Source organism: Polypterus senegalus, chromosome 3, assembly GCF_016835505.1.
Source record: "Polypterus senegalus isolate Bchr_013 chromosome 3, ASM1683550v1, whole genome shotgun sequence".
Classification (NCBI taxonomy): domain Eukaryota; kingdom Metazoa; phylum Chordata; class Cladistia; order Polypteriformes; family Polypteridae; genus Polypterus; species Polypterus senegalus.
The window spans coordinates 143143414-143169845 of NC_053156.1; the positions used below are offsets into that span (position 1 = coordinate 143143414).

Consider the following 26432-nt stretch of genomic DNA (forward strand, 5'->3'; position numbering starts at 1 on the left):
AGGTTAGTTAACTTCTGTTGAGTGATTGGTTGTACCTAGCTGAATTTTATCTTTGTCAGCTTTAACAAAATCCTAAGAAATAATTCATTATTAATGTGAACACTTTTATTGTTCTGTTTATGTTGTACTTTCTCATGCATAAGGCTTCAGCTTTAGAAATGAATGTCCTATATTACATGGAAATAATGAATGTTAAATAAACTTAGTAAAAGATGAAAAATGATACAAATTCAAAAGCTTCATTTAAAATAACTGCCTCATTTTTATGCAAATAGAATTTGTAAATGATTGACTGGACCACATATGTTCACGAGTAGAAAAGGTGAAAAAATTATGTAGAAAATTGACTGATATGGTAGTATCTTAGGAGTGGAAACAATAACACTATTATTGGATACAGTAACATATTGAGAGAGGATTATCCATAGCTATCTAAGCTTCATATTCTTGTGCTGTGTAAGGCTTTGCTTCATTACAACTTTTATGGCTTTTGTTCACCTTTAGCAACCTTTGGCAACCCGAGATACCCTTTGTGTGGACTGGAATTCACACAAGGCTCCTCTTACAGTTCAAAGGTATGCTTTTTAAGTCAAATGTGCATATCCTGGGACAGACTGGCATGCTATACAGGATTGATTTCTACCTTGCACCTTATGCTGTCAAGAAAGGCATTGATTCTATGCAACATTAATATGTAACAAGTAGAGGAAAACATGAATTAATGAACAGATGTAAACTGTTTATCTAATTGATTGTAAGGAGAATGAGTAGATAGAAATGAGCAGTAATCAGTCTACAGCAAAACTTACTTAGACATGATGTCTTTGTAAATACTCTAGAAACACCATTGTTCATGGACAGTAATACAAAAATATTCTCTCCAGGCAACCTTGAAGGAAAAGATATTTAAATACTGAAGAAACATACCAAAACCAGAATGTTACTTCAATTAATTTACTGATTCTGCAGCCTAGAAGCCCTGTAGATACAATTCTCAAAAATGACAAGATAGTCTTTACAGTCTTAACAGTGGCTACTCTTCCATACTTGTAGCAAAATGTGATGTCTAAACAATGTTTCACAGTTTGAGATAATATTGGGTTGTCTGCCCATGTTGCCAAGATGCGAGGAATGCGGTCGATGGTAGACTTCTTAGGCATAATGTATATATATATATTGTGGAATGGGACCCGGACACAGAGAGGCGGACATCATTTTCTCACCCAACACACATTTATTATATACACTATTTACAGAGTTCATAAGTGCACAACCCAGTGCCTCCAGCACCGATCCCCCAAAGTCCAGGCCTCACAGTCTCTCGTGCCTTTGTCCTGGCCGCCTCCACTCCACTCTCTCTCAGCTCTGTCCTCTTCCATCCGACTCTTGCTCCTGAATGAAGGGAGGTGTCACCTCATATACGAGCCATATACGGGGCAATCCCCCGTGGACACACCCCCGTGGGGCAGAAGTGCTGGCTGCGCACCCGGAAGCCCTCCGAGTGTCCCCATCTTCTTCTCCCCAGCAATTCCTGGTGTGATGGAAGTTCTGAGGTCCAGGGTTTTTCAGGCACCGGGCCCCTACAGGGTTGGGCCCCCAACACAACCAGGGCGGTCGCCCCCTCGTGGTCTGGAGGTGGCACATACTGGGTACCATCCCCAGCCCCATGCCACAGTGTATATATATATATATATATATATATATATATATATATATATATATATACACACTGTATGTATATATACTGTATATATATCGGCAGAGTTTCTTTGCACCCTTTGTCGATTTTCACAAAGCATTTGACTCGAGTTGATCGAGCTGCCCTGTGGGACATCCTGAGGGTTTGCGGGATCCCCTCGAGATTGCTGGATATCATGGCCGGCCTGCACAATGGTATTGTGAGAGCTGGACAGAGTGGAGGCAGGACCTCTGCGTTTTTCCCAGTTGATTCTGGGGTTTGTCAGGGATGTGATCTTGATCCTACTCTGTTCAATGCTGGTATGGATTGGGTGTTGGGCAAGGTCGTGGGGTCCAGTGGCTGTGGGGCATCTGTTGGTAAAGAAAGATTCACGGATCTTGACTTTGCTGATGATGGTGTGATCTTCACTGAGTCAATAGAGGTGCTGATCAGGGCGCTCAAGAGACTGAGCGGGGAGTTTGAGTGTCTGGGCTTGCCAGTGTCCTGGATAAAGACCAAGATCCAGGCCTTTAATGACCTCTTAGGCACAGACATCAGCAGTGTGTCTGTTTGTGGAGAGAGTGTTGACCATGTTGAGAGGTTTACTTACCTTGGCAGTGACATTCATGTCTCTGGTGACTCTTCCTATGAAGTCAGTAGATGGATTGGGAGAGCATGGGTGGTCATGAGGTCGCTGGAAAGGAGTGTGGTGCTCCCGATATCTATGCTAAAGGACGAAGGTCCAAGTCTTTAGAGTCCTGGTGCTTCCTGTCTTGCTATATGGTTGCAAGACATGTACGCTATCCAGTGACCTGAGTTGAAGTCTGGACTCCATTGGTACTGTGTCTCTCCGGAAAATCCTTGGGTACCCTTAGTTTGACTTTGTGTCGAATGAGCGGTTGCTCATGGAGTCTCGAATGAGGCACATTATCTGCATTGTGAGAGAGCATCAATTACGACACTATGGCCATGTGGCGCGTTTCCCTGAGGGTAATCCGACTTGTAATATCCTCATTGTTGGGGACCCGAGTGACAGGACCAGGCCAAGGGGTTGCCCACATAACACCTGGCTGCGGCAGATACAGGGTCATTTCCGGAGGGTGGGACTGGACCACATGTCTTGCCTGGAGGGTTGCAAACCGGGATCCCGAGTTGTTTCGTCGTGTAGTGGGTGTGACAACGTACTGTACCAGTGCATGCTCCCCAACTTGACTTGACTTGCCCATGTTGGTCAAAAGCCACATTTTTTGCACTTTATATTAATATAGGTTACTTAACCATGCTCTGTAATGGATTGGCTTCCCTTCCAGGAACAGTTTATGCTTTGGGTGTGTTCTGCTTAACTTTGAGTTAATTGGATTTCTTTTTCACATGCTCAAGCTTTTATAATTATGCTAAATCAAAAACTATCCACCTCAATAAAAGGATAAATGGCAGTGTGTCTATCTGGTAGCTACTGTATGTCTCTGTCATTCCAAAAGATGGTGCATCACAAAAATATTTTGTAATAAAATGCATTGCAAATGTCATTCCAATAGAAGGTGCATCACAAGCATTAACACTGATTTTACAAACACCATATACTGCGAGCATTAACACTGTGGTCTACATTGATTTCTCAGATTTCAACCTGTCTTAGACAGGTAGCACAGCTAGTTTGTTAAATAAATTATTAGTCAGAAAAGCTAAAATGTCCAAAAGGACTGTGATTGAGCGCATTATTTTGCAGTGCTAACTGGACATGGCATTAATGAAAAACTGCCATATACTATATTGAACTATTTTAAGTGTGAATTTAAAAGGCATTTTCCCATTGTACGAAATTATACTGTACTAGAATGTTAACTGAGTGCTGGCATTACTCCAAAAGGGGCTATTAAGGATGAAGGTTTATGATAATCTCAAAAATCCCTAAATTGTAGTCTATTAATGATTTAAGTTGAAGGCAAAGTCAAATGTGAGTAAAAAAAACAGGTGCATGAAGGGTCTCTAAAATGTAGGATCTAATCCAGAACACAGAGAGAATGTGATGAACTGTTCTGAGCTGTATTCAACTGTGCCTCAATCTGGCTGGGGAAGTATTTATTCTGTATACTGCTGACTTCCATCCATCCATTATCCAATCCGTTATATCCTAACTACAGGGTCATGAGTGACTTCCATTTAATTTTCTAAAATTTTGATCATAAGATCCTATTTGCAATGCTCTCTCAACTATCTAAAGATATACTGTATTATGACAAAATTACTAGAATATTCACATACTTCTTTTACCAATTCTAGTACAATAAGATGATTGTTTTTTAGTTAAAATAGTGACTTACATATACATTAAATGTTTTTGTGATATTTGTGGCAAAGCTGTTAAAGGGATCGGGTCTTGTTCAGAAAGCGAACGGCACTTCTTTTAGACTGGCCTACCCTTACTACAAACCCTGAATTTGAGGTTTGTGGGGGTAAGGCCAGGTACACCAGGGTCCCTGATCTTAAAAATTTAGAGTAGGTGCCTAATCTTAAAATAGTGTAAGGGTGCCTAATCTTAAAAACAAGTGGCCTCCACTTTCTTAAGGGATTTAACTGTACTTCCAATGTGCAAGTTGCAAAAGGTTTCAGTGCCAAGGGTTTTCCTTTTAGGATATATTTTATTGACAGATGGCGAAAAACAGGCTAGTTTGTTAGGTCGTTATTGATTGTAACTTTTTTTTTTAATTGTGTAGGTAAAGGAAACTATAAACAGTAAGCTATGCTAAAATAAGCGCACTGGCTTAAGTAAAATACTGCATAAAGTATAATATCCGTATCAGAAAGATAACACTTTTACAGCGCCTTCGATTGTTTTTACTTTTTTCTATTTGTTTAACTAAACAATGGCCTACATACATGATACGCTAAACTACTACAACTAAACTCCATATTTTCGGAATATACAATGTACAAATAATATTAATATATTATAAAGAAATTGTCTCACGTTTCACACCATTCTAAAAAAAAGCGTAATATACTTTTAAAATGCACGTGTGACCCATCAAACAAACAGGACAGGCTGCTTGATTTAAATGTTCCTGATTGCTCTTAAACGCGCCAATGAGCGTTTTCGACTTGAAAGCCGGAAAAATAGTCCGGCCCGGTGCATTTAGGGAAATGTAGTCTTATTTTCCTAGCAAAAGTGGTTGGTGACACATCTTATAAACTACTTGTCCCAGTAGCGGCCTCGGTTGATCGCGCATGTCCATGGGTGCAGTAGTGTACCCTGACGTTGTTGTGCACGCCATGTAAATTGCAGGAGAGGAAATAAACAGGAGGTACTGTGGGGATAACAGATTAAATCCGTCATCATCCGACATTGTCTGTTGTCTTGTTGAGGAAAAACTACATATGATTGAATTCGTAGTCTTTTCGTGATACGGCAGAGCAACAGGAATCTGACATCGAACGTAAAGAGAAAGTGTACCTTAAAGGGTTTCGTCCAAACTGAATCCCCTCCCCTGAGAGAAGTTAGAAGAAAGGGAGAGGAAAGCCTCAAATCCCCCCTCCCCTCCCTTTCACCTCCCTCATTTTACAGACGGTGGTCTACTGTTTCGCCTTTGTTCCCTTAAAATCATGGCTTGCGGAGCCACGTTAAAAAGGACTATGGATTTTGATCCACTGATGAGTCCGGCGTCGCCCAAACGAAGGAGATGTACCCCAATGTCAACCCCGTCATCGTCTTCAGCCTCTCCTCAAAAATATCTGCGTTTGGAACCGTCTCCATTTGGCGAGGTTTCTTCCAGGTTCACCACAGGTGCGTATACCTTGAATATTTTGAACGTGTTCTTTTTTGAGTGATTCTGGTGAAGATAAGCATATTTTTGGTGACCGGAAGCAAACAAAGGGTAAAGTGCTCTGTATTCTCCTAGATAATGTGCAGCTATTTAAATGTGTAATTGGAGATGTGAGTAAAGGTTTCTTGACATATTTCTTGCATCGTATTTTAGATTTCATGTACACCATAACGAGAAATAATTATTACGACACTGGATGGCGTACTCCAGTCCAAGGCCTCGTTTTTCGGTTAGATTCAATCCCTGTAATTGTATTACAGTTTCTTGTTTGATTCCTTTGTGGTATTCTTCATGCTTGACTAGATCATGATGATTGATCCCCGTGGAGTGGTTAATTTTAGGCAGTAAATAAAGACTTCTATCTAAATTATCGGGGGGTTCTCTTAATTGTCTGCATGTAGAGGCGGATGCTTAAGTGAAATTTTATTTAGTAACCCAGAACGATCTTTTCTGAAAATACACTTGCCGTCAAGCATTTTTGATTCATTAAATTTAAAAAAAGGAAAAACAAGCATTTGTTAACCTTTCAATATGGCCACTCATGAAACTTGAGCCCCAGCGTATTTAAGTACAGTACAGTATTCAGCTGAAGGACTTTGCAGCTGGGGGTGGAGGGTGTACCGATATTAACCCTTTTTACTGCCTAACCTATTTTCGCACGACCACAGTTCTTTGAATAATATGCTCACACTTGCGATATAAACAAGCTTTTTATTTTTAAATATATATATATATTTATTCAGAATTCCAGTGTGTATTCAGCTAGTTCAAGACTGTTATGTTTGTGATTGAGTTTGTTAAAATGTTACCATGTTAAACGATTACTAGTATTAACACAAATTGTAGTATTACAAATTTGATACCCTAACCAGTGAAGTATCTTTCTTTTTTAATGAAGCCAGTCTTGTCCCATTTCCCTAAATATTAACTGTTTATGTTGATTCACTGCATCCATGCACGTCTTTTGAATGAGATAGGGGGCGCTTAGTGATAGTTAATTTCATATTTGTCTTTTTTTTTAATTTTATAAGGTCTACAATTACTAATGCTAATCATTTGTTTTAATAGTCATTATAGAGTCCAAATAGTAACAGTAATATGGATTTATGACTGATGTCTGCTTTAGTTGGCAATTTTGAATGTAAAGTATATAAACAATTTTACATTGGATAGGTGGTTTGATTAACGATAATTTGAATACATAAAGCTGAAACTACAATTCTTGTAATCTAGAGTGTTGCTCAGCTTTGAGGATAAAAATGTTCATATAATTCAGATGTCAGCCATTGTATTTTTGATTCATTTCATAGCTGCAATCCTATAACAATGCAAGTCGAATTCTGATCAGGTTAAGCCTAGGCAGAAATCCCATAAGTTGCACTACTCTTAACTGTGGAACATTCTGATGATCTACATTCCAACACCCCATATTCTAAGTTCAGAGGAGCTGTTGGCAGTAGAGTATCTTCTCTGATGAACATGAAGGGGTTATTACCCTGTTGCATTTAATGTCTATAACGTTACTAATGTTTCTTTCTTTTACTTAAGATTTTTTTTAATACAAATACCATAAAGTTAAGCAGGTTTAAGAATGCTGTTCAATTTTTTTTTTTTTTTTTTTTAACTCCTTTAAATGAATTAAGGGACATAGAGCACCATGCAGTTTTGAGTGCTAGGCAGGAGCTAGCTTTGGCTAGGGCACTAGTCCATCACAGAGTGCTCAGACTGGACCAGCATTGTACAATCTAACACACATTTTGGGAGATTTAAGAGAAAATCAAAGTACTCAAGCAAAAGTCACTTCACAATGATGTTTTTTTTTTCAAAATGTAAAATGCTATTTTTTAATTAAAGCTTTAACCTAATTCTACACAACAGCTTTCATGATTTTTTTTCTTCATTCAAATATTAGCAAAACTAAATACTGAAGGAATCTAATAAATCAGTTATTGGAAATTTCAAGAGACTATAAGAGTCAAATGAAGTTTGTTTGTTTGATCTTTGATTCTAAATGACTAATTTTGTGCAGTTAAGTTTTTGCATCGCTTGCTGATTTATTTTTCTTTTCCTTGTAACTTTGGTCAGAAATTTTGTTACTGCATTCTTTAATGCCTTTATCCAATTTATTCCCAGTGGCTCAACAAGTTGTGTTGCTTTTTTCCCCTCTCTCTCTCTCTCTCTCCCCCTCCAGTACTTCCATTTTAAAATTTTTTGCTTATGACACTACCATCCTAGATCTTATCATGAACAAGGATGAGACAATTTACAGAGAAGAGGTTTATCTGCTTGCAACGTACTGCCAGGACAACAATCTCGTCCTTAATACCAGTAAAACCAATATACTGGTCTTAAACTTCAGCAAGCAGAAGCTAGACAGCACTTCTTTCTGCATTACAGTGGATAATTTGGAGTGGTTGAGCAGATTTAAATTTCTTTAAGTGGTCATCACAGATGAAATAAAGTGGCCAAAACACATTTCAACTGTTGTCAAGACAGTTCACTGGAGCCTCAGACATCTTGGAAAAGCTGAGATTTCTCCATTTATTCTTAACTTTTACAGGTACCGCACCTGCTTGCCTCAAGAAAGTAAAGCCTCATAGAGAATAGTGAAGGTGGCACAGAATGTTCTATTGAGGACATCTTGAAATGCACTTAATGCCCTTGAAAAATCAGCAGTATGATTAAAGACATCCTGGGCAGTTGCTTTTCCCACTCTTACTTTCTGGCAAATGGAGATTCAGGGGCCATTTCAATCCACAGATAGTAATGTTACCGAACAGCCAGTAAAATTAAAAAATACTGTGTGCATGCACATTTATATCCATATATAAGTGTGTGTATAATAATATACATTTTTTTGTGTGTGTTTGTCTTTTGGTATAGTTACTGTTTTAGGTAGAGCTGCATGTAAGAATTCCATTATACAGTGTACACATGACAATAAATTTTAACTTGGAAATAGGATTGTATTTCTCTTACAGGTTGGTTTATACAGAGTATCCACGTGCAAAAACCGATTTAATCATAGATACAGGGTTGATGGCACTTGTCACATTCACCTGTTGTGCGTGCTTTGTTTGCTGTCATCCTGATTGACCAAAGTTAATCTCCATGTAAGTGCAAATCTGTAATGTCCATGAAATATTCCTAAAAAAAATTGTAAAGCATCACATGTTGTTCTCTGCTAATTATTTAATGTGACACTTTTATCAGTTTTTGAGAACACTAGGTTTTGCTTGTGTAATTTTAATCGTAAATATCGTACAAAAACATTAATGGTCTATATTTATTCAAGCTAATTCATTAAACACCACAATCTTAAAGAAATATTCCACCTTTTAAACTTTATTTTTTTTATTTTACTACCTCATGTAATTTGTAGTAGTGGCTGAGGAATATGAATATATATAATATAAAAAAATTGTGGAGAAAGCATATCTTAAATATTCAAACTCAACAGTGCTCAGCTCTAAGCATTTCTGGACAGTGGCAAATGATGTGATAAATGTCCATGAAAAACTGGTGTCGCACATTCCACTTGATTAATATCTATATGTATGGTCCAAGCATGCAAAATGTGTGAATTTTTTGTTAAAATATTCACAGCTACTTCCTGAAAAGTGTTCATAGTAAATGGGGAAAGGTGCAATACAACCACAATATTGTACATTTTGAATTAAAAACCAGACTCTCAACCAATGATAATTGGTAATAATGTCAATAACAATTTAGCAAATGCACTACGGGTTTTTGTTATGTTATACCATAACAGAGTAGTCTTGTTCTTACTGTCCAAAATTAAGATTTAATTTGAGCGGTAAGGTTTAAATCGGTGGCTTTAATATTAAGGCATGATATTCCAGGAAATTTTTGCCCACAAGGAAATGATTTAGAAGTGGTGCCAAAAGGCTTATTTTTTTCCCTCCCTTTTAAAAGACATAGGATGCACTACAAGCAAAATCTTTATTTTCAAATTAAACTTTAATTGTAGTCCTCACTTGGTAACAAACTTTTAACATATGGATAAACATGCCTTAACTCAACTCAAATTCATGCATTTCTCTTGATTTGTCTATGTTTTGGATAGTTTGGCTCAACGCCTTAACTATGAGAAAGCTCAGGCTCCAGCTGTGTTGGGGCACATTTTTTAGAATTCCTCATGCTAAGACTATGAAGAAAATGTATGTTTATAGTAGGGCTGCCAAAAAAGGATTGAATATTCAAATTAAAAATAAGTAAATATTTTAATGTATTGAAATTTAAGTTTGTAGGGACAGTTTTCAAACTTTATTGTGGTAACGGCTGCAGTGGTGGCTACAGCATGAACAAACAGTGATGGGGATAAAAAAAATACTAGAAGTAATCTGGCAACTGCTATTTAAATATAAGTGCCACCTGCACCACCATCTCCAACCCTTAGTTGTACTGACAATTGGGTGCACAAGTCCTTCTTGGCATAGTGAAGCATATAAACAGCTACAGAAAGGCTGCTAAAATGCTTAATAGCCACACATAGTAGCACTGCACTTCCTTTTTTTTTTTTTTTAATTCTGCATATCAAGGGCTTGTGACACTACTGCCTGGGTCCCACTTGCCATACTCGGCTGAGTAATAAGCTGCAAGCACATTGTCCTGTGTCTTGCTGTCAGACAGGCACAGGCAGAGAGATTTAAGGTCAAGAGGAATACAGGTCAGTTAGTAAGACACCGATAGCCCTAGAATAGCGAGCAAAGTAAAAGCAGGCAAGAGGCTGGCAAATTGAATGCAGACTTGTTTTATTTCTTTGGAAGTGTCCAATGGGTGGCGTTGGGGTATTTATTTTGTGGCATACATAATAAAACGCCATTTTCGGCACCTCTGGACTCCCTTGGAAAAGTGGATCATCATAATATCAAGTCATGGTTCAAACAATCTGTCTACTTTTGTTGATGCAACAGTATTTTACCTAAATTATTTCAAATTATACTTTATTGTATTAAGCATTGGGTGTGTCAGGTAGGCAGCCACATAAGCCACTAAATGTGGGACATAGTGTTTGCTGACATTGTTCATAAAAGTGTTTATTTTTTACTGCACTGTAATTAAATGAAAATCGGAATTGAGTTACTTTACATTTGATTTAATAAGAAGGTGTTCACTTTAAACAATAGTTCAGAATCTCAGGTTTAAGAGTTAATGGATCAGATGCAAAAACAATGATACTTTGAGCACAGGAGAAATGTTTGGAAACACTGCTCTGAGCACAGTTTTAGATCAAAGTGCAGAGCAGTGGGACAGGAAGGGTGGATGCTACATTGTAAAGGTTGTCTGACTGCAAGTTTTACTACTGAAGATAACCAGTTGACCATTTAAAATTACAAACTCGCTGATCTTGGAATTGAAGCGAAAAACAGAAACTGCAGCTTTTGCATAGCGTGCCTGAAGTAACATGGTGCCAAAATCAGTGCAGGTAAAACAATCAAAACGGCTGTTCTTTGACAGTTGAATGTCAGCTTTAGCTTTTGACAAAGACTTTTTTAATTTAAATAATTTTGAATTATGTTCTAATAGCAACATTTGATCTGACAGCTCTAGTTTTTATATGTAAGTATGTTTATCCTAAGCCTTAATCCTGTAATAGCTGTATTTGTATAATGGCTTGTAACTTGCACTACTCTGTCATCATGCCACATTGACTTGCTTTTATGGATACAGATGCAAAAATACCTGTCATAAAATATTGGAAAAGGTTCCTATTTTACAGAAAATTAGAATTATATTTATTCAATAATGATTGTTAAGAATCCTGTAGGAATAAATCAGTGTTGACCTCTACTTAAAATAACCATCTTGGTGTAAATACGTTTTTCCTTTTTCCTCCTCTGGATGAGTAGATGTGCTATTAAACATGAATAAAATGTAGTGTCTTGGTGATATCAAATATCTATTGTAATCAAAAATTGATAGAATTAATTACTTTGGATGAATTGATGTGCTTTTCACAAGTACTGTTACAACTAACTGATATAGATAAGAGGGTTAGAAATTGGACAGGTGGTTTTATATCCTGTTCTTTAATGTACAAACACATACACTCATAAACATTATGAACAATAGCAATTTTAAAGCCATATTGCAATTTTATGGCCTTCCGTAAAATTGTAGCTTCTTGGTTGCACAACTGTCCTGTCCTACCATTGAGTAAATAAGCAGTCAGCATGGTTCTGACTTTTTTATTAGATTGAAAGCATAACGTGCTTTTTATTCACTTTTGGAGGATTTGGCCTACCTTGATACAAAATACTGATGTGTCTTTGAACTTTCATTTCCTTGCTTCCAGAAATTCAATGGGGGAGCAGAAAGTTTTTAATCTCTCTCTATTTATTCTCATATCACTTTACTGATTAGATTCTTTTGAACTGTGTTCAAGTGAATTAGTCCTTTTTGTTTCATTTGATTTGTTTTTATTTATTTACAGTATGGCATCTAAGGGAAGTCTGAGTTCATCTATGATCACGTCACAAGTGTATGATTACATTTGGATATACAGTGTGTATATAAATTGTTTACTACTTTATATATAATTTATGTATACACAGAGTGCCCTCCATAATGTTTGAGACAGACCCATTTTTCCTTGATTACCCCCTGCCCCAAATTTAAAAAATTACAAATCTAACAACTCAGTTGTGATTAAAGTCCACTTTGCACACTTTAAGGGTGTTTTACATACATTTTGTTCACAAAATGTAGAAATTATATATTATGGTAATTCATATGCCACTCTCATGTTTCCGTATACAAAGTATTACACATTTGAGATGCTTAACTAAAATAAGATGTTTTATTACTAAATTACAAATGGATGAGAATTGTGCAACTCTTGGATTTATCTGTAAATCCAAATGAGTCAGAACTCATGATTCAAGCAGTTCTGTGAATGTGCTTTAAACATCTACCAGCATAACGGATGCTGATGACATCAAGCAGGAAGGATTTGCATGTGCTTTAGCACTCCCATTGAACTCCGCTGAATCGATTTGTTTGTACTTACAAATCGGTTCATATGATTCACTGAATAGTCTTTGTAAAAGAATGAATCTTTTGTGAATTGCCTATCACTAATAGAATTGTGAATTTTTTTTGCCATATCTTCAAGTTCTTTATTTTATTGATTTGCAGAAAAAAAACAATCCATACATGAAGTCAAACTTAAACCAGAATTCAGCCTTCTCCATGTTCATTTTATTACCTTAAATTATCTTAAATTTTAAACAGTCATGGATGTCTCTGGGAAAGTTCAAAGGGTATGTATTAGTAGGATGTGTTATATAATGTGTTTATGAATGATTTGGGATGAAAGTTTATTTAAAAATAAATAAATAACTTTCAGCAATGATCCGCAAGAGTAAGGCTATGCACAAGAAAAGGTAATATGGTGAAAGTGCTATAAATGTGTTTTTACAGTTTGCTTCAATATTAAGTATCCCCTTACCTTCCTTCAGGTTTGACCTCCTGAGTGTGCACAAAGTCCCAGCCATATTGTGTATCTTTTACTTACCCTGCAATGCAGGTAGTGATGGTCGAAAAAAAACTTTAATCTTGTGTTTACTCAGAGAACAAGATTTCTGATACAGTGGGCTTCAATTTGGATCCAAATTTAACAATAGCAAACCTTACAAATTTCGTTAGTGGTGGGTGATCCAATTTCTAGTGTCATATAATGCAAATGTCAGTCATATGTTTACTTCATGCCAAATGCAATGAGTCAGGGGTTCGTTTCTGAAAAGTTCTTGTTCTATTAACCAAAAGTTTGGAAATATCGTGAGCATTTTTGTTTTTGTACCCACAGACCTCTCCATGCCGAGTTGTGCTTACTCTTTAGTATTCACTAAAAGTAATTAGGATGATGTTGTGATGTATAAATTAAAAGGGTGTTTTTGGTATTTATCACCTTCGAATATTTTATACCGGATTTTAGTTTGCATTTAAATATACATATTCCTAGTACAAAGTTAAAAATGTTATTGGATGCTATGTGGGTTATAAGGTACATCCTCTGTTAAATGTACACATTCTGAGATACTTGAAAATAAAAGCTGCCGATCAAGCTCAAAATCTTATTCGCTCATTTATCGATCTCCATCTAAATAGAATGTATGTCTGCTCCCTATACAATCCTAAACATTTTTCTTATGTGCTACAGTTTGCCCACCAGTGCCACCTGCTGGCTCAAAGCATGTGGAATATCCAAATAGACTGAAGCTAGATTAGTAGACAAAATGATCAGAGTTTAACATTACTAACTTGGGGAAACTCTATGCTGCTTCTGCCCACTGTAATATAAAAAGGAGTATTGTGCGCTTATGTAGGGGGTTGCTGTGTGTAGAAGTGTGGTTGTCTACTACCTGCTTTATTGGCTTTTCTTCAACATTTTAAAAAGCTACAAGCTCTAGACCTTCAACTAAGAGGACAAGTTAGAAATGACAGCATTCATGGTTACAGCCCAGCAAGGAGTTAGTGCAATTCTGCAATCCAGTTGAACCCAAAACATTATCAACTCTTGAATGCAGAGACACTGATAAGAGAGACATGAAGAATGGGACAGCTAGCAGCAACAGGGTCAAAAAACATGTAAATCTTTTTTTTTTTATTTCTTAACCCTTTCTACAGATATACCCAGGCAATGCCAGGTACTTTAGCTAAAATATAATTTTAAAAACTTGTCAAAGTATTCTGGTAATAGAGCACAAGAGAAATCAGAAGGTCTGTATATAAAATTTTATATTAAGTGGATATATGTTTGTAAATATTGAATAAGGTCATTAAAAAATGTAGCCATTATACTAGGGGAGGGCATCTATTTTTGAGGGGCCACATGATAAAACCAGCTTGTTGAGGAAGGCTGAACACATTTTGTCACCTGTTACATTACAGGAAATGTTAATTCTTTTTTTTCCCCACCATAATTAATATAGACCACATATTCACAGATTGTTTTATTTATTTAAACACGGATACATACACTATACCATGCTCTCTAACAAAATCTACAATTCCTGAGTTTGTAAAACAAAATAAGAAATGCATTTTACTGCATTATTCACTGATAAGTATTTTACTGTCTCTGTACCTTTACAACTTAGTGGGAAGAATTTAAGTCTTTGAGCTTCAACTAGTGCACTGTAGTCGGGTGTAATTCCTGATTGTTGCTGTTTCCAGTACAGCAGACAGATGGTCATCACTGAGAGAAGATCTGTACCTGGAACTGTTGAATTTCATTATTGAGAATGCCTGTTCACATATGTATATTGATCCAAAGAGGGTAAGCATTCTCTCGGCTAGTCTTCTCAAGTGTGGGACATTATCCTTTTTGAGAGTATTGTAGAATGGCAGTAATGGCACAGATTTGAAATGTTCTGCCAGCAATGCATATGAGTGCAAGTTTAAGTTGTACCTTACTGGGGACACTGTCCACATAACATGTAAAAGGAAAGAAGATGGTGAACATTTCCGTTTCCACTTCTTTGAAGTCTTCAAATAACCTGAAAAACTCCTCATGCAGTGCCTGGAATATAGCTGCATATCTTTTAAGCTGTTCAGCACATAGATTCCTCCCGGTGTGGGAAGGTGTTCCCCTCTACTTGTTGTGACAGAAGCAGCAGCTTCCTCATGAAAGCCTTGACTAGGCTGTGTGCTCTTTGTCTTGCATTTTTGTGTTTATTCTTAAGTACAGTCACATCCGCTATAAATCTAATAACCATTCAGTGCTGCTTAGTTCATGGATGGCTTTTTCTTTTCATTTGACAAAACTCCTGAATCTCTGGTTTCAGATCCCAGACTTGTTTGAGCACTTTGCCCAAGCTTACCCACCTGACTGCTGTGTGGCAGCCCAGATCAGTGTCAGTCTCATGCTCCTCCAGAGGTGTAACAAGCTGTGAGTCTTTCGTTATTCCTTTTACAAAAATCGACAGCTGCGCTGTACAGTATCACGAACATGAGAGCTTTCATCCAAAGCCAAGGTGAAGAACTAGACATATTCTACAGTGTGTTTCAGCTGTACTACCAGATTCTTGGCAGTTTCCTCAATCTGTCTTGTAACAGTTCGCTGTGAGAGGGACAGATGTTCAAATGCACCCTTCTTCTCTAATATGCACACTAACAAATTCTCCATCAGAAAATGGCTTACTGCTTTTGGCAATTTTGCAAGCCAATATATAGCTGTTTTTTTTACTGTTTGTTCCCTTGCTGTATGAAGTTTTCTAAAATGGCTGTTTTTGCAGTTTAGCTTAAACAACTTCTCTGCGGTCCTCACCTTCTCCTCTTCGGATAGATTTCTGTATATATCAGCATGCTTGGTCTTTAAATGCAGTAATGTGTTCTTTGCATACGAAACAGATTGCCTTATTGCTAACCTCCATGAAAAAATACTTGAGTCCAGCATTTGTTGAATGATCTGTTTTCTGCATCAAATTTTTCATTCTATTTTATTTTTTTTAACCACTCGTTTTTGTTGTCTTAGCACAAAATGCAGATGGGACACAGATTAACCTGTGTCCTCTTTCTTTATTCAGTGTAACATGAACAATCTGTGTCACCCTTTTCTCAGATGCAGTTTCATATACATATCGATTTTGATCTGCGTCTGCATGGTCACATCTAGTTATAATGCAGACTGATACGCCCAGGCAAGTACTTGAAGTCTGCACCTTCTACATGCCAGTCAGAACCAGACCCTGGGCCACATTTGGTCTGTGGGCTGCACAATGCCTAAGTCTGCTTTTTACCCTTTTACTCACTACTTAGAGAGTAGAGTCAGGTAGAGAAATCTGTCCCAAAATGCATTGTGAAGGAAGCAAAAGACTGTCTTGTATCAGCAAAACAGTTCCTGGAAGTTGTGTAGAAAGTGATCTTTAATATGCTGCAATACTCCATAGTATTGGTGAAGTAACACGGTGACAAAATTAGGGTAAGGTAAAACCAACACCAATTCTTCAGCAATTCAGATTGTTTTTTTTCCTTCAAGGATTTTGTGTTCACATTTGAACTGTGGTCATATGCTGACATTGGATGTGACAACCCTGTACAAAATCTGGACAGAACTATAACAAGCTTCAGCATAACTATACTTGTATGTATGCAGACCTCTAGGCAGTAATTTTGAATCCATCCATCCATTATCCAACCCGCTATATCCTAACTATAGGGTCTGGTCTGCTGGAGCCAATCCCAGCCAACACAGGGCACAAGGCAGGAAACAAACCCTGGGCAGGGCGCACACACCAGGGCCAGTTTGGAATCTACAATCCACCTGACCTGCATGTCTTTGGACTGTGGGAGGAAACCGGAGTACCCGGACCTGGGAGGCGAACCCAGGTCTCCTAACTGAATTTTGAATTTACATCTTGTAAATTAATATATTGCTTTCTTTACTGTTTACGCACTGACAGTTACATAGTCCAGAAGAATCATCTTGTTTTCAATGTAGCATCAGTTCTCAGGTTAGTCCTGTGGTCCTCCTGTGGCTGCAGGTTTTTGTTTCAACCTTTTCCTGTCATTGATCAATTATTTGATTAGACAACTTTTACTTCCTTCTCATACTTTGCATTTAGGAAAATGCAGTAATGTTTTTTTTTCTTTTATAAGAAATTTAGTGTTTTCCCCATATATTTAAAGGCTTCACTTTGTTTTAGTTTTTAAAATGGATTTTTCTGTGGATTTTGCTTTTTTAATTAGCTGAAAAATGGCAGTTAGTGACCGGCAGAACCATACTTGTACAAACAATACTGAATTCTAAAAATGAGTATTTGTGTGACAGTATTTTTAGTAAATATAGCAATTTAATTACTTTTTAGGAAATAAATTCTAAACTGTATAAAACAGGGAAATGGTTGCTCTGTTTTTTTTTTTTTAAACTTAAACTCTTTGTTGTATATACCTTCTACAAAAAAAAGATACCTAGAAACAACCTCCTGCATAATTAAAATTTGTGTTTCATTTAAAATAGTTCCATGGTATGTAAACATGTAACCACAGCCATCCCCGAGAACTGAAAAGGAAAATCATTGCTGTTTGCCTTCTGTCCAGTTGGTTCTAGGGCTGAATTGATGGTCACTCATCGTCCATCGACGACTGGCTGGACACACTGTTGATGATATAAAAGTGCAGTTTTGCCCCAAAAAAAAAAAATTTAAATCTTTTACATCCAACAAGAAAGCTATCATGCACTCCTATTCTATCAGCAGGCACGCCCTTAAATTGTTTTGCAGGAGTGTGCTGTATTTGATTGAAGGCAGCCTGATTAGTGTGTCATGCACAAACATAAAATTGGAAACTTTTGTCCTTGCATTTTCGGGAGTGCTCAGAGTGTTTGAAGTGGACTAGTCCCAGAGACTCTTGGAAGTTTGGCCAGCATGACGGACCAGCCACCAATGGACTTCAGCTTATGCAAATTAAAACTTTTGAAAGAAACTGAGGGCTAAGCTCACCTGACTTGCCACAATTTGACATTCACTGGGGAGGACCCTGTGTGTCTTTCTGTGCAACGAGGCGAAAGGGTTAAAAACACGATCTGGAGCAGGCTGTGGGATTTGGATGGGTCAAGTAACTAATTGGACTGAAAAGAACAAAAGTGCACAAATCAAGATAATGAGATGGTATGCTCTGGGTCCAATTGAAACACCAGAGCAGCGGCCTCTGGGTATTCTACAAGGCCATAAGTCTTTTCTTAATGTAATATCAATTAAGGATGATACTCCTTTTTAATCTTTATTGTAACCTTAAAGAATATGCCTTTCAATTTTATTTCCACAATCCACATTGTCCTTTTTCCTCTGTTGGTACAATAGGAATGTAATTGTACTGTGCACATGCAATAATCTGCAATAAACTGATTACACTATATATTAAAGCAGTGCCTCACATTTTTTAAAAAGTCTTTGCCATTGACTTCCTGCTTGCACATTGTGTATTGAAAGCTCATAATGCTAGTCGACACTCTGTTTTATGCAGCATGTTTGTAGTTTTGAATGAGTAAAAGTAGCTATTGGCTTATAGTTTCCAAAAAAAGCTAGTTTCCTGTTGGTAAGACATTTATTCAAAATCCATTTTATGGTGAATCAAATCTAATTGTAGAATTTTGTGCCTAAACTGTGTTGTGATTTGTAGCAACTTTAAATGAACCTTTGAACAATGGTGGTAACATTACCAAATACCCCTACGAGTATAGGATTGCATCAGTCTGTGAGACAACAAAACTACTGTGTCCTGGATTAAAAATGCATGCCAAAAATACTGAGTTGGTATCGCATCTGTCTATTATATATTTAAAAAAAAAAAAAGAATCCTGGGACAAGATGAGACTTTTTCAGAGAGAATTTCCCGCGAGATGAAACTTTGTATCAAGAGATTTAACCACGCCCATGGTCTACTCGCCTCTCATTCGTGTGAATGCTATTGTCAGATACCAATCCTGTGCTCTCAGCCCTTATATATTAGTCAATGGCTAAGCTAAGAAAGGGCAGTGTGTCGAAAAGAGGCCAAAAAGTTTTGGAGAGAAAAGAATTAAAAAAAGAAAAATAATAAAAATAATAATCTAAGTGCAAATTCGGGGAAACTAAGGAAAGTTTTTTTATAATTGGCCTGGACCAAGTGGAATTGAAAACCTAATAGGTCCAAGTGGGGGTGGTAATAAAAGACAAAGAACATCGTAAAGAGGTTAAAAAATGTGTGATACATGTGCAGAGCAGGTTAGAGATTATGAAAGTACTAAAATTCGAAAGTCTCAAAACTGATTGATTACATTATGCTAACAAACGGAAATTATTACTTGGTGAAATAACAGAACAGCGAAAAGAGATGGAATATATGGACATAGGTGATATGACAGAAGTATGCAATATTGTTTGGCTTTAAAATTTAAGTCAGAGACTTGTAGAGCGTCTTATTAGTGTTGCCAACAGGGAAAAGAAGTCTTTCTTCCCAATGAACGGGTGTATATGCGAAAATTAAGATGTATTTGGTGAAAGTGAAATCCACAAACACTACAGACAAAATATCTGAATTAGGCTTGGGCGGTAAAACGGTAATATGGTATCCCGCGGGATCTAAAAATAGCAACGGTGTCAGTTTCAATACCGTTATACCGTCATAAAAACAATGCACTTATATAGGAGACAAGGATTAAATATTAAATATAATTTATTTAATGCCTAAAAATGCGTATGCGCGTGGTTGTCATCACGTGACAGCATGGAGGAGAAAGAGAGGTGGGGAAAGATGGCGAGTCGCACCAAGTGACCTGGTCTCGAAAAGAACACAACTTCTGCAGTTTGGCAGTATTTCGGTTTCGCCGAGCGAGAAGGAGAGGCGTAAATACGGACGAGGCAATTTGCAAATTGTGCAACAAAAGGTGACGCGAGAGATGGAAATACATCGAACCTAAGGTCGCATATACGAAACCACCATCCACTCACTGCTGCGAGGATGGACCCGAATTCACTCAGTGCAACAGTTTCAACGCCTCCCGATGCAGGACCAACATCATTTAGGTCCACCGCCAGTACGCAGCCGACGATAATGGGGGCCTTCGGGAAAGCAACAAAGTACAAAAGGGACAGTGTCACCTGTACTGATGCAGTGACAAAATACTTGGCGAAGGAAATGGTCTCTTTCCACACAGTGGAAAAAAAGTCCTTTACGGACATGGTAAAGGTCCTAGATGCCCAGTACGAGCTGCCTGGACGGAAATATTTCTCACAAACAGCCATCCCACATTTATATAGTAAAGTTAGAGACAATGTTCAAGTGCTGCTGTCAGCGTCACACAGTTATTCCTTAACAACTGACATGTGGTCGTCAGTTAACATGACACCATATATGTCTCTGACTGTCCATACTATTACACCTGACTGGAAACTTGAATCCAAATGCCTCCAAACTACGTATTTTCCTGAGAGTCATACAGCAGACAATCTTGCTGCTGCGCTCAGAGCTGCACTTCAGGAATGGCAACTTGACGAGAAAAAACTTTCAGCCATAACCACTGACAACGCTGCCAACATTCATGCCACAATCAGGTCCCTGCATTGGCCGTGGCTATGCTGCTTCGGTCACAATCTAAACTTGGCTGTCACAAATGGATTGCATGACCAGAGGCAAAAAACCGAGCGCGCCCTCGGACTATGCCGTAATATTGTCGGGGCCTTTTCACACAGCTGGCAACGTAAGCATGAACTCCACAAGAAGCAAGTGGACTTGGGACTCCCAAAACATAGTCTCATAACGGTAAGCATAAAACGTGCAGAGTTTTCCGCAGGGGCTCAAATATAAAAAAGGTGTGTGTGTGTATATGTATGTGTGTATATATCTATATCTATATCTATATCTATATCTATATATCTATATATATATCTATATATATATATATATATATATATATATATATATATATATATATATATATATATAGAGATATATATATATATATATATAGAGATATATATATATATATATATAGATATATATATATATATAGAGAGAGAGATATAGATATATATATATAGAGATATATATATATATATATAGAGATATATATATATATATATAGAGATATATATATATATATATAGAGATATAGAGATAGATATAGATATATATATAGATAGATATATAGATAGATATATATATATATATATCTCTATATCTCTATCTATATATATATCTCTATATCTCTATCTATATATCTATCTATCTATATATCTATATCTATATATCTATATATCTATCTATCTATATATATCTCTATCTCTATCTCTATATATATCTCTATCACATACATTATATTGAAAAGTAGGTTATATTAAAATAGAAAACAATTTTTTAAATTTGTAATTTTTTTCCTGTATTTTTTTATCAAGTAAATGCAGGCTTGATGCGCATAAGGGACTTATTTAGCCTGAAATAAATGTGCATGCAAATTTCACCAAGTGGAATAATATACGTTAATGGACTTATTTATTTATGCATTCATTCGTTTATTTAGGCCTATTTATGCATTCATTCGTTTATTAACGAATGAATTGGCCTAAATAAAAAGAATTTCGTTTATTTATGCCTATTTATTCATTCATTCGTTTATTTATGCCTATTTATTCATTCATTTGTTTATGCTTATTTATTCATTCATTTGTTTATTTAGGCTTATTCATTCATTTAGATACTTTAATCATTTATTTTATCATTCATTAATTAATTCATCCATCCATCCGTCGGCAGGACTGCGCAACTCGCTGGGGCTCCAAACTGGCAATGGTGGAGCGAATCCTCGAGCAGGCCCAAGCGATCAGACACGTTCTGTCTGATGACAGAAGGAGCAGCCTGTCCCTGACCTGGCAAGACATGGATGTCTTGAAAGCTGTTCACGAAGCACTGAAACCAGTCGGTGACTTCACTGATATTTTGTCAGGAGAAAATTATGTGACCAGTTCCTGTATCCTCCCCATACTACAGCTCTGCAGGGACAATGTGTTGGCTGCGTCAGAAAATGACCCCCAGCTAACAAAGTCAATCAAAACTGGAATTCTAACAAAGCTGGAGGCCAAGTATGAATCCAATTCAGTGCGCAAAATATTGCGAAAATGCACTTTCCTCGACCCTCGTTACCGTGGAGGATATGAGACGGATGACAACGCATTGGCTGAGACCAAGGCTGAATTACAGGCTGAGATCGTGAGCTTAGAGGCAGCAGGTCCAGTGGCCATCAGAGTGGAAGAGGGAGAGGAGCAACCTGCACCCTCATGAAAAAAGATGACTTTGGGGAGTATGCTGCAAAAAAAATCTGATGCAATGGCAGGTCCCGTCGGCACCGTAGAGGACCGAGTCGGAGCTGAAATAACAGCCTACTGTTTGGAGCCAGTTACTCAAGGAGACGAGGACCCACTTCTCTGGTGGAAAAATGCTGCGGGCGTTTTCCCCAAATGTCGCGAGTGGCACGAAAGTACCTGTGCGTCTGTGCCACAAGCACACCATCGGAGCGGGTTTTCAGCACCGCAGGTAAAGTTGTCGGTCCACAACGTGCCCTGTTAAAGCCAGACAAAGTAAACATGCTGGTTTTTCTAGCGAAATCTTGAATAGATTGATGCCACTTGCCATTCGTTCCTTTTCGCACTGTGTTTATTTTTATTTAATTGATTCAGGTATTTTTATTTGGTTTACGTTAAAAACGATATTGGAAAGAAGACGTTTTTGTTTAGGACTATTGCTTGGCAATACTTTTTATAATATGGATGAAGTTTATGTTAATTCAACTCTGGTTGACTGTTGTGGGTCTAGTTGCACTTTTTTATAAGCTGCTCATATTTGTTATTAAAAGTTGTTCAGGCGGTGTGATTTAATTTAATTGATTTGTGTGCGCGTCTCCGCGGGAAACTGTTCTGGATGTTTAATTTAATTCTGTTTGACTGTTGTATTTGCACTTTTTTATAAACTGCTATTTGTTGCTAATAAAAGTTGTTAATATTGTTCTGCATGTTATTTTGTTATTGTTTCAGTATTAGTGTTTGATATTCAGTTTCTGAACGGTTTAGGCACAAGCCAACAGTTTGGTGATGCTGTCTGAGCCTTACGTCACAATTTTTTTATTATTCACGGTAATACCGTATACCGAGGTAAAATAGGGAGGTTTGACGGTATCAAAATTTGGATACCACCCATCCCTAATCTGAATCTACAATAATCTGTTTGTGTTCACATCATTCAGTACTCAAAGTAGATTTACATGATTCAAGACCATACGCTATGAGAATCTGTGGCCCCGCAACAATTTAAAGCAACTACAAGTTTAATTTCAAAGAAACCACAACTTGGTCAGGTTTATATTTATGATCACGGAGAAGAGATGCAACAAAGAATCAAAAGGGTTAAACGATTAGACGTATAAGAAATTCTACAGCCAATGATGGATACAAATCAATACGCCAAAGTATGGCACTTTACATGAAATTTATCTGAAAAACACAAGTTTTCTTGAATTTTTGTGTCAATCCGAAAGATCACGCTTGCATATATAATAAACCAACGTGACAAATTGTCAGCGATAATAGTTTTGAAAGACATGGATATCAAAGACAGAGTTGATATTCATGTTTGTCCAAAAGTACAGCAAGATTTGTCGCAACCGGCAGATCCAGTAAATGTAGGGTGTAAGGCCCACCCACACGGGTTGGTGAGCAGGCGGCAGAGCCCCCTAGGATAGTAATGTTTTGGAATGATGTGAACTTTTAAGACATTGCACAGCCCTAGTTGGTTCTATAGGGTATTTCCAGGGGACACACTAACACTCATTGTGGCACCTTGAACAAGACATCTATTGACATGGGATGTGTGCCTTGTAAATGGTCTACCTCACTTCTATTTCAGTGTTCAGGTACAACTTTATCTACAGACCTTGCATTTCTTTACATTACTTATTTGATGTATCTATTTTTTCACTTTTACCCAGAAATACAGAATATTACTATATTTGCTTTCTGCAGCAAAGATTCTTGCTTTTTGGAAATGTTTTTGTATGTATTCACTGATCCTTCAACATGCTTTTGAGTTTATATCACTATGCATTTAGCCAGGGGACCTCAATCAGTCCTGGAGGGCCGCGGTGCCTGCCGTTTTTTGTTCTTTCCAATAATTTAATTTCATGGCTTGTTAGTGCTTTAACTCTGTCTGGTAATTCTCATCCTCGATTTTCTTTCCCTTTCTAAGTATATCGTCCAAATGAAGTGAAGGCTAAAATGGATGAGTAATTGTCAGTCCATTTTTTTTTTTTTTTTTCTCTTTACTTTCTTTCCAAGTATTTATTTAAACCCAATACTGCATGATAAATACACAAAGGTGTAAATGGTAACAAGCTAAATGGAGAAATGCTGGTCTCTTGTCATTTGCATATTATTGCTAATTAGGAGCATTTAAAAACCAAGAATACAGCTGTTTAAGACTAAAAAAATGAGCAATAATGGTTCAAAATCTTAATGAGCGAGAGAAGTAAAGTGAAGCAAAAGTGTTACTTGATCAGTAAGTGCTTCTTATTAAACAATTGGGTTGGAGCAAAAACCTGCAACCACTGTGGCCCTCCAGGACCGTTATTGAGGACCCCTGCATTAAGCTAACATCTGAGATGTGTAACGTTAAACTAAAAAGTAGTGCAAACCCATGAAAATAATATGAAGTTGTCCAGCAGCTAATTTGCCCTTGCATTATTGAGTATTTTATTTCAGGACTGTAAGCCTATGAGCGGTGTTAATATTTCTACTGTTGGAGAATCCGGTGAATAATGTATCTGTGGGATATATATGCGTGTTCCATGTGCACATTTTTCCCCAAAAATTAGCATTAGAAAATCAGGTGCGCATCATACACAAAGAATACGGTAGGGGTAGGTTTTGTTTTTGAATCAGTTTGGTGTTGTCATTTAGCATGGATAGTAGCAAGTGTTTATGCTCCTTCACGGCGGGAGAGAGACTAAAAGTGATTTTGGAAGCAGAGAAGATCAGAAATTGGGCAGCAGGTTGCAAGTACGGTGTTCCAGAGTCATGTGTTTGAGATTGGCGACGGAAGAAAGAGAAAAACGTTTGTCATGCAACAAACAGATGGGCATTTTGCAGAAAACGTGCCCAGTTCCCACAATTTGAAGTTGCACTCGCTGATTACATTCAAGACAGGCGTCAGCTTGGATATGCAGTGTCCACGGAAATGATTCAGATGAAAGCTCGTGATATAGCGAAAGAACATGGAATACCCATCACTTAGTTCAAAGCAAGCTGCAGATGGGTTACACGCTTCGTGAGAAGGAATGGCTTATCAATAAGACGCCGCACAACCATTTCGCAGTGTCTACCAGACGAATATGAAGAAAATTTACTAGCTTTCTAAAAGTGCGTTATGCAGTTGATGCAACAGAAAATGTATTTAATGGGGCAAATTGGTACTGCTGATCAAACGCCAGTTTATTCTGAGAACCCCTCAAATACTACTGTTAATGCAGTTGGAGACAAGAGTGTCCCAGTACGCACGGGAGGCAGAGAGAAGCAGCGGTGTACCATGATGTTGACAATTCTTGTGGATAGAAAGAAACTACCGCCTACGTAATATTTAAAAGGAAGACCTTGCAGAAAAATGAGAAGTTTCCTCCTGGGATCATTGTCAGAGCTCAACAAAAGGGTTGGATGGACAATGATCTCGTAATCGATTGGTTGAAATATGTGTGGCAATGTCGGCCGGGCAGTCTCCTGAAAATGCCAAACCTGTTGGTCATGGACAGCTTTCGTGGCCATTTAACTGAAGGTGTTAAAGACTGAAAGATGGGAAAACCGATCAAGTGATAATTCCTGGAGGCATGACTTCGCTCCTACAACCTCCTAGATGTCTGCATCAATCAGCTGTTTAAGGCTCATGTGTCAAGTATGTACACCGAATGGCCTGCAACAGCGGTACACGACACGACAACGCCAACTGGCAAAATGAAAGCCCCAACATTGGTGCAGATATGTGCTTGGAAGCTTATTCCAGAGGATTTGGCTGTGAAAAGCTTCAAAAAGTGCAGCATATCCAACAGCGTGGATGGAAGCAAAGACGACCCCTTATGGGAAAGCGACGACGTCCGTAGCGGTGGCGAATTGGAAGATGATGATTAAACTGGAATAGTCTGGTGAGCACAATAATTTTCCACTTGCCGTTACAGTCCGATTTGTCTCTATACGGTTCTTTCTTTTCTCATTTCACAGGGCTATTTGTCATTTCCACCTTTCGCAGCGTGGTGTGACAAACGTTCTGCAGTAGGGGTACTGCTTAGTTAGTACTCCAATACAATATACTGTAGATAGATACACTGTGAATTTCCCCTTGGGATTAATAAAGGATCATGTGCAGAAAGAATTAAACAAGACATAATTATTCTCCAT

At 37.6% G+C, this 26432-nt stretch overlaps 1 protein-coding gene across 1 annotated transcript in view; it reads left to right on the plus strand.

Annotated features, from left to right (window-relative positions):
* The first annotated feature begins 4920 nt into the window (after nucleotides 1-4920).
* The window catches only part of akirin2 (akirin 2), a 36427-nt gene continuing 14915 nt past the window's right edge, over nucleotides 4921-26432 (plus strand). Inside the window, exon 1 of the mRNA XM_039748006.1 lies at nucleotides 4921-5462. Within this exon, the coding sequence (XP_039603940.1) occupies nucleotides 5282-5462 (181 nt within the window). The 5' untranslated portion in view covers nucleotides 4921-5281. The remainder of the gene's footprint in view (nucleotides 5463-26432) is intronic.